This window comes from Penaeus monodon, chromosome 6, assembly GCF_015228065.2.
Source record: "Penaeus monodon isolate SGIC_2016 chromosome 6, NSTDA_Pmon_1, whole genome shotgun sequence".
Taxonomy (NCBI): Eukaryota; Metazoa; Arthropoda; class Malacostraca; order Decapoda; family Penaeidae; genus Penaeus; species Penaeus monodon.
Genome location: NC_051391.1, coordinates 11,449,355 through 11,459,607, shown reverse-complemented (window position 1 = coordinate 11,459,607; position 10,253 = coordinate 11,449,355). Strand labels below are relative to the sequence as shown.

The following is a 10,253-nucleotide window of genomic DNA, read 5'->3' as shown; positions in this document are numbered from 1 at the left end:
TACTGAGCTGACTCTGCTTCGATATCATCCCCACCAGACATGTTCTATGGAATTCCCCATATATCAGGTAGGAGTTAACATGTGGTATGGATGTGCAAGATGTCAACTAGCTGCCAACACATCTACAAGCAGACTTACAAATTAACCATTGCCACCCCCATGGTCCCCTCCATTCTGTCATAGATTCTGTGCAAGTGACTGCACTTACAGAGCATTTGATACAATCGAAGCTCGCTTCAATGGTTTGGATAACAAACAAGCTACATTCGAGTACAATTACTACGCCGCTCACTGAGAAGCAGGATTTCATTGCTATACGTTTTGACGGCATAACAATCGCCCCAAGGAGCCTCTCCCACAGGATATGTTGACTAATGATACCTGCAGTATGCCTGCTGCTCATGTTTTTGTCCTACATGTATCATATGTTAACAGTTCAATCCAATACTGTTTTCTCCAAAACTCCATATACAACAACTCAACCTTCCAACTTTTTGAATTAACTGTAGACAGTGGCCACATAAGGTGCAACACGTACGCTGCACCTCATAAGATGAATCTACTATCCTCTACTATCTGTGGCATGATTTACATGGGTGATTTCAATACCAGTCACCCTGTTCTAGGAGACCTTGCTGGTACTATTAAACACATGGAACACAACTCCAGAATACATTCAGCTACATCAACTGACTCACTGGGACATTGCTGGTGCCACACACGTGTGAGGTAGTACTCTGGACCCCATTCTTACATCAGGACTTGTGGCATCTCAAGTCAAGTGTTCAACGGTTCCTGCACTCTTTTCCAACCATGTTGCTCTCATTGTCTACCAATCTCCCTACTACACCTCCAGTGCATATCCGCACCCATATTGCAGTCCCAATCCTAATATCACCCTATTACATTTCATATATGACCTTATCTTCCAACATTTGACTTTCAGTGCCCTGAAAAAAAAAAAAATCCCTCTCTTGTCAATGCTACACATGCCTTATACACCAAATACATCAGGGCAGACATTTCTCGCCTCCCCGACGCCCACACCTGGACACTGGATAATCATTTAATTCAGGCAGAAAGAAAGGTAGTGCAGGATGGTCTTGCCTTTCAGAAACAACCAACCCCTGAGCATCTTTACCATTATCAATTAGTAAGAGATGACCTGGTTGCTCTGCAACATTTTGTCCAACTAGATTCATGGTAGAAACTTGCGGATAGCATTAACTATCAGACTAGTGTTGGCACCATGTGGCATCTCATTTATAAAGTAGTGAGCTCTGCTCAATATGTGCAAGATCTCATCAATGATGGTCAGAACAATCACAAGCCAGTAACCTTCCACCAAACATATAAGAGGCTCTCCACTCAAAAAACTCATTAGACGCTCCATCTCAGTGCTGCATTGCTTGAGACTGATGAAGATGATGTGGTCATTAGCAACAACGAACTGCAACGTGAGCTTGCCAGGGGTAAGGAACAGCTACTGTTGATGATGCTTTTGCAAGGTATTTGAACGCACTTTCATTTCATTTCTTATGCTTTGGCTTCAAGACAAGCTTTTGCCTAGTCGTTTGGCTTCCTACCAAAGAGAGGGACACACCATTGCCTCATGGAGCTCTGTACTCGTGTCTCCCCCACCAGTATTGTGGCACTTATTGGTTGCTAATAAGGAGATTATCTCGGACCAACTCATTGACTTTGGCATTAAAGGAAATCTTTTGAGGTGGATAAGAGGATACCAGAGGAATAGAACTCATGTTCTGTTTAAGAGGGTGTATAGCAATACCAAAGAGTTTTAATTAGGTACTCCACAAGGAGGATTAATTTTTTTTCAATAGATTCGCCTTCTCTCCTTACTCCCTGACATCAAGGGAACGGCAAATTATTTTGCTAAGCAGATGATATGTGTTTCATTAAAATTATCCAGAAGATATGCAATGCTTCTTGCACTCCTTAGATGTGGCATTTTCTTTGGGGACTCATATGTCCAAAAAGAGCGGGAGTCCTCTCTTTCCCCCCCTGCAGGAACACTTCCAGAATTCATAATAGGGAACATCATAACATTATGCACACTGAAACCTTTACCTAGGGGAAACCCAGTACTGATTGCACCTTTAATTTCAGCAAGACAACGTGTTATCCTATCGTCAAGACCTGCTGGCCAGAACTGCAATGCTCCGACTTCCTTAAGTGGCTAATCAATTATGTCACCAGTAGTGTAAATTCCTACCCCAAAAACTATATACCTTAGGGTGTCCCATCTCCACGAGGATTGTCAACATGCAGCAAGAAACACTATCTTCCACCACTTGCTGAGAGAATATACTCCAATTGTACCATACTTTAGCATCAAATGTTTGCATTACCCCACATTATCTCCCCATTAATACTCACATCATCAGGACCCCCACTAAATGCAATGCACCTTGTCGTCTCCTTCCCGCCCTTGAGGCTATACACTTGTCAGGAATTCTGCTCAAACATTCGGACTCTTAACATCAAATTATGAGGGGAAAAGACGTGGACCCTCGTTTTCCCACCCTGACAGATGCCTATACCAGATCTACACCGCAGTCTCCAAGTTTGGGACCCTCCTCAGCTCCAAATACAAAGAGCCTTGTAAACTATTGCAGAACTGTCATCTTCTCTCAGTGCAGCCCACCGTCTCTACACTGATGGATCTTTGAAGGGAAATAGTAGTGCTGAATGCGCTGTGTTTTCCCCAAGCATGGAATTACCACAAAAGGGGTTGGGGGAGGCCGTCTACTCCCCAACTCAACAAAGGGGAACGTAGTGTGAACTAAATGGATTCTTTATGCTGTAACTTTACTATCACAAACCAGAAGACAACGAGTTGATAGTATGTGACTCACAGTTTTTCATTCCACGCTCTCTCAAACTCAGTCCTGCACACCAATAAGTCACATAAATCCTCTGTCAGCTGGCAATAACCCTCGTAAATTCCCCAGGGGGTGCATTTTCTGTAGATCCCCTCCCATATAAGACTTCACGCAAATGACACCGCTGATCGTCTCGCAAGGAATACATGCAGTTTTGGATCCGCCTACTGCTGGTGCAACTACAGCCTCGCTCCCCGTGCTACAAGAAAATGATAGAAACCAAGCTGTGTTCCCCCTCTATTCGCCACTGTAACAATGCTGAGAAGGCTGCTAGTGTAACCATTCAACACTATTAACATTTTCTTCCTCTTCCACTCAAGTACCGACGCAATGGGCTTATGGTTCGCCAACATAATAAAGTGAGCGCTCGTCTTAGGCTTGGGTACCGACTAGTGGGGAAAGTCGGGAAATTGAAGAATGCCCCACAGTATTCCTCGTGCGTGTTGTGTGATGCCCCAAATACTAACTCTCTACAGCATTACTACCTTGAGTGTCTTACGGTTGCACCCTTAAAGCCTCAGACAGAATTCAGATAGAATTTTGATGTAACACCCATACTTTGGAGGGCGATAGATTATATAAGTTTCTGTGTATTTTTCTTTTTCTACTTTTTGATTCATAGTGTGACCTGTGTGTCACAAGTTCTTTGTATCTGATTACATTTTGTATTAGGTCTGTCGCTCTCTGAGCGTAATAAATTGATTAAAACAACAAACCCTTGCTCTCTCTCTCTCTCTCTTTCTGTCTCTCTCTCTTTCTCGGTTTCCTGCTGAGTCCGATCTCACGGCGAGAAAACGACATATCTCCTTGAGATATGACGTGTTAAGTGCGCCGAACTGCGGTTGATTAGGAAGGGCATCCAATCAGGCAAGGGTGAGACCATCAAATATCCTCTCAAGTAGTGAATTGAGAGAGGCTGATTTTCTGCAGTGGAATAAATGGCTGTTGAAAAAAAAAAATAAAAAAAAAAAAATAAATAAAAAAAAAAAAAATATATATATATATATATATATATATATATATATATAAAGTATATATATATATATATATATATATATATATATATATATATATATATAAAGTATATATATATATATATAAAGTATATATATATATATGGATATAGTATATATATATATAATATATGGAAAGTATATATATATATATATATACTTATACTTACAATACATACATACATACATACATACATATACATATATATGTGTGTGTACACTATATATATACCTTATATATATATACACCAGAGAGAGAGGGGGGATATCTATATATCCCCCCTCTCTTTGTATATATATATATATATATACATATATGTACATATATATACATATATACATATACATATATATATATGCATGTGTCTTTGTGTGTGTACACTGTATGTATATATATGTATATATATGTATATATGCATATATAGGTTACATATATAATATATATATATATATATATATATATATATATATATATATGATATATATATATATATATATATATATAATATATATATAGAATACATATATATATATATATATATATATATATTATATATATATATATATATATATATATATATATGTGTGTGTGTATATAGTGTGTGTGTTTGAGTGTTTGTATAGATATGTGTATATCTATGTATATATGTGTGTGGGTACATATCCACCGAAACGTATATATTTAATACCCTAATGCTTAAATTTTATTGTTTAAAACTTCCCTGATTTAAACATGAATGCATTTTTGTATAGGAAGGAGATGTGAAAGACGGTGTGTCTTCAGCCGATGAATTCTTTCAGTAAGTATGTCTTACGTATGTATATGAATATGTAATATATATATATATATATTATATATATATATATATATATATATATATATATATATATATATATATGTATGTATATGTATGTGTATATATATATGGATGTATATACATTTATAAATAGGTTCTCTCGCTGGTTCTCTCTTTCAGCCTTGTTCTCTCCCTCACCCTTGTTCTCTCCCTCAGCCAGAAGATCCTGCGGGTCTCGTCCGGCATCGACGACCTCGGCCGCATTGAGTGGCCGGTTGTTATCGTGACCTTCGTGGTCTTCGTCTTCCTCTTTTTCTGCGTCTTCAAGGGGATTAAGATTCTGGGGAAAGTAAGTGTGATCTCAAGGGGTAACTAGGCTATTTGCAGAGTTCAACAAATACGATTTTTCAGAAGCTCCTTTGCTTACATTTCACTAACGTGAGACACCGGAATATGGAAAGATTTAGGTTTAAATCCAGCTCAGCACTAAAAATATGGACGATGGATATTTACCGTGAGAGATCTGTTATGCTGCCATATGAAATATACCTTGTTGTTTTCATGTTGTCACGCAGGTCGTGTGGTTCACAGCGATTTTCCCGTTTGTCATGCTGTTCATTCTGCTGATACGTGGGGTCACACTTCCGGGAGCCACGGATGGAATCTACTTCTACATCTATCCCGAGTTTAACAGACTTAAAGAGATGAAGGTGAACTAAATAGCTATAGTGTTGAATATTTATATGAAAAAATATGTATGCGTTATCTGTGGGTTTGTCATTAAAAAATCTACTTGACTACCTCTATTCCTCTACTATTCGTGGGTTTCTTCCATTCGCACACCTGAACCAGGTGTGGGCGGCAGCGGCCATACAGATCTTTTATTCCTTGGGTCCCGGATGGGGGTCGCTCATCTGCTTCGGATCCTACAACAAATTCAACAATCGGTGCACGAGAGACGCGCTCATTGTCCCCGTCCTGAACAGCAGCACCTCCATCCTGGCGGGATTCGTCGTCTTCTCAGTGCTCGGCTTCATGGCCAAGAGAGCTGGCGTTTCTATTGAAGAACTTGCTGTTGCTGGTAAGATTGTTAGAGAAGGTTTTGTTATATTACTTCCTGATTTTAACAAATACAAGAAAAGAAAGTAATAGGGGACTGCCCATGGTTTAATTCAGTATGTATCGTTAATGAGGTAAGCATAGAGCATGAATTTCCTCAGGCCCGTCCTTGGTGTTCGTCGTCTATCCTGAGGCTTTATCCCTGATGCCGGTTTCTCCCTTGTGGTCCGTCCTTTTCTTCCTGATGTTGTTCTTCCTGGGCATCGACTCCTGCGTAAGTCGATCATATATTGCCGTTCGTGTGAGCCATTTGTACAGTTTAGAGAGGCAACAGTGAATGGATTGCGAACTTCATACCATCTGCATTATATTTCAGTTTGCTCATATAGAGACTCCAGTACTGTGCATCTTAGACGAATTTGCAGAGTTACGTGGTCGCAGAGGCTGGGTCACTTTCTTCATATGTTTCATTTCCTTCTTGGCAACAATCATCTTTGGAACGGATGTAAGTAGACGGTGCACAGGGATCTAGGAAATGCTGGCAACAATAGCAACGAAATGCGTCAATTTGAATACTCTTTTGAGCAGTTTAGGTATGGATGTACAGATAGTTTCATATTGCTTTTCAGGGTGGGATATACTGGGTAACACTGGTTGACTGGTACTGTGCTTCGTTCACCGTTATTGTTGTTTGTTTGTGCCAGATATGCATATTCAGCTACTTCTATGGTAAGTAGAAACGCTTTAGAGTTTGGCATCCAGAAGCTACATATATGTTTATCCATTTAATGTTGCTAATTTCGTTGGCGGCTTTCATACAAGAAATTTTCGGCGTAAATCCTTTATTATCATTATTTTTGGATGGAGATTTTGTTATCTATATAATTAGCATTAACATGCTTGTCCTCCTTGTTATTATCGCCATTATTATACTTATTGTCAACCATTATGATCATTATGATGATTCTGATATCATTGTTGCTCCAGTATCTCATTCCACGTAAATATGAATGACATCTGTCCACTTACGGGTTTTTTTCCTTGAAGGCGCTGGTCGAACTGTGCAGGACCTTCAGCTGATGATTGGACGACGCATTGGCTACGGCTGGTGGGGCACTTGGCTGGTCGTCACTCCCCTTGTGCTCCTTGTAAGTACAGAGAGTAACTGGTTGTCATTCTACTCGTGCTCCTCGTAAGTACAAAGATTAACTGGTCGTCTTTCTGCTCGCACTCCTCATAAGTACAAAGATTAACTAGACAATAAACCCCTCGTGTTTCTTGACAGTGTAAAAGGTGCTGCATCATAATAATACGGTGTAAATAAAGTGGGTTATGATCACCAATGATTAAACATGTTCATTATCCTTTTCCTTTTCATTTTTATTTATCAGTTTTATTTTTATCCTTTTTTGGATAATTAAGTATCGTCCCTGTGCAAGATATGTTTTTCCAAGTAATTAAAGCTTGCTCATTAATTATGTAGAAAAAAACAGCACCGCATTATTCGAAACATGATAAAGAGAACAATAGCACCACAATTAAAGGTCCATGCACATTTCGTTAACAGGGCATCCTCATGAACACTGTGCTGAATCAGTCTGGCGCAGGATACCGAGGGCAGACCTTCCCGACCTGGGCTCAGAGCACCGGCTGGGTCATCGCCCTCACCTCCATCCAATTCATTCCAACCTACTTCCTCTACTACTTTTGCTTTAGAACTGCTGGCTCGTTCAAACAGGTAATGCTGCATAATAAAAAAAAAAAGAAAGAAAAAAAAAAAAAAAAAAAAAAAAAAAAAAAAAAAAAAAAAAAAAAAAAAAAAAAAATATATATATATATATATATATATATATATATATATATTATATATATATATATATATATATATATAAGTACTGTAAGTTTCAGTCCTTTGTTGGCCATCTGGATTGGGGTTTCATAAGTGGTCGATATCGACCCCCAGGGGACCATCCGAGGAATCTATAAACAGCCACAATCGAAAAGGAATCGATGAATAACCAGGGGGCAGTGTCAACAGTACGTAGCAAGACTGGATGGTACACTTCACACCTCTGTCCGGCTTTCTCTTTTCGCACAGGAATAAACATTCGCCCTCGGAGGGAACCGCTGCATAAAAGGAGAGACACGGCTCACATACCAAGCCACATAGGGTCCAGCTCCACCGCCTCTTCCTCGACCCCCAGGGGACACGGGAATCTCTTGGGGGTTACATCTACCTTCAACCATAAGCCATGAAGCTAAGACCCCTTTCATTGACTCGCCCTTTACCATCTCTCGCCTCGCTCACATCTGGTGACGAGGTGCTCCCAACCTCTAGTGTCGCTCATATTTTGGTGGCTTGCGGTGGTCACTCGAATTTTAAATTCACGTTAGTATTTCGTAAAAATCTGAAGATTATTAGATTTTTTTTTAATTATAAGGATTCCTTAAATTCAAATAGGTTAAACTGTCAATAAATCTTCAGAAATTTCAGCTCTACTGAGCGAGTGAGTGAGCCAGTAGTTCAATACACTCTCAACTCTCAGTGTTGTCCATGAACTGATTATTGTAACTTGAAGTTGAAAATTGTGTGTAGTAGACATAATGGCGGCTGTTTCCTTTTTAAACACACTGTATTTCACTACTATTACCACTACTGCCATTATTACTACTACTGCTATTATTACTACTACGACTGCTGCTACACATATTGATTTTATCAACATAGTATTTTTTTCTGTCAATTAAAAGCTAGGGGGTCGATACAAAATATGAAACTCCATTGGGGGTCGACGAGCTTAAAAGTTTTAGAATCCTTGACCAAAATGGCGGCAGGAATGAAAGGTACACAATCATTATAACATAAAATGTAGCTATTTGTACATAAATACCATAAACAGCATCCTTATCATGCATTCCATCGTACTCAAACAAGCAAAATGACTTACAGAAATAGGTTTTCTGTGAAATACGATATCCAGCAAAGATCAGCTAGATACAGAAACATCAATAATAATAATAAAAAAAACACGAATATGATTTTGCTGAAATTAATATAATGCATGTAAAATGCCTTTGTAATGCAAAATATCGGTGCTTGGTACTCTCATATTGCTCAATCCGGAACAGCCTGGATCAACGCTGACAAAAAAAAGTACAATAACATCTAAAGTATAAACTGTAATATTACGTGCATATACGTATCTCCGCATGTCTACTTTTCTACTATTTTATTCATTTCTTTCCAGCGGATCAAGTCCTGCCTGTCCCCGTCGGCCGCCTGGGGCCCAGCCCACCCGAGCCACCGGGAGGAGTGGATGCAGCACCGCCTCAAGTACCCTCTGCGTCACCGCCTCCTGCATCCCAACCTCTGTGCAGAGAATACGTCCCCACCAGATATGTTTTTGAATACCTTGTAATTTGTCTATGATGGGGAAAAAAGGTTCTGACTCCGCAGTTTTATCAAGAACTCCACACGAAAATGTCTTTCATTTATGAATATTTGTTCATATTGGCCGAAAGAACAAGCAAGTCTGGAAATGTCCTTCACGCGTTTTTATTTCTATTTTATTTTTTTTCTTCTGAGACACGTACAGCGTTAAAGCAGTTTTACATATGGCGAAAATAACTGTATTAGATGTAGGTAGCTCATTCTTCAACTGATTATGGTAAAATTGTGGTAAAATTTTTGTGTAATCGTTGTATAATATGGTTTAAAGATATGTTATTTTTTATCAAAACTGTGTTATCATAATTTTCTACATGCAAACTGAGACACTATTGAACTGCCCAAGCATTCACATTATATACTATAGTTTTTTCTATATACGAAATGCCGTAGATTGTTCTTTGGATGTGGATGGCACCAGTTTTTTATCTTAGTTTACAGAGAACACATCATGGCAAGTCTGATTTGGAATGCTTAAGAACGATTTCATATATGCAATGCAGGATTAAGGTGCTGTAGAGAAAGTCAAGGTATTGCGCAAAATTACCAGTCATTAGTTGTCAAATTATGAAATATGCTTCTTTCATTTTGACCCTAAAATATATCTAGTTTAGGATACTTATCACAAATCAAAAAAAAGATAATTGATAATTCGTGTATTTTTTGTTTACAGTTAAGTAAAAGTATATATATATATATATATATATATATATATATATATATATATATATTATCTATATATATATATATATATTATATATATATTATATATAATATATTATATATATATATTATATATATATTATATATATATATATACATATATACATACATATATATACTTCATATATATATATATAATATATATAATATATATATATATATATATATATATATATACATATATATATATGAAGGAAGGTAGATGTGCTTGCTTGAGGGGGAGAAGCTGCTTTTTCTGGTGATGTAGACTCAGGAGGCCTTCGACATGAAGGTGCAGCCTTAGTTTCAGCCAGGGACGGATGTGTTGAAC

The 10,253-nt window shown here is 38.2% G+C and overlaps 2 protein-coding genes across 2 annotated transcripts; both read left to right on the top strand.

Annotated features, from left to right (window-relative positions):
* Positions 1-4,660: 4,660 nt before the first annotated feature.
* LOC119573861 (sodium-dependent proline transporter-like) lies at positions 4,661-7,079 on the top strand. Its single transcript, XM_037920966.1, has 9 exons — positions 4,661-4,716; positions 4,930-5,062; positions 5,289-5,423; positions 5,566-5,794; positions 5,934-6,046; positions 6,149-6,277; positions 6,402-6,501; positions 6,820-6,964; positions 7,058-7,079. Exons 3-9 carry the CDS (start codon positions 5,322-5,324, stop codon positions 7,077-7,079), a joined length of 840 nt encoding a protein of 279 aa, XP_037776894.1. The 5' UTR covers positions 4,661-4,716; positions 4,930-5,062; positions 5,289-5,321.
* Positions 7,080-7,213: 134 nt separating this feature from the next.
* On the top strand, positions 7,214-9,316 carry LOC119573860 (sodium-dependent nutrient amino acid transporter 1-like). The gene is made up of 3 exons (XM_037920965.1): positions 7,214-7,225; positions 7,340-7,510; positions 9,021-9,316. Exons 1-3 carry the CDS (start codon positions 7,214-7,216, stop codon positions 9,189-9,191), a joined length of 354 nt encoding a protein of 117 aa, XP_037776893.1. The 3' UTR covers positions 9,192-9,316.
* Positions 9,317-10,253: the final 937 nt, after the last annotated feature.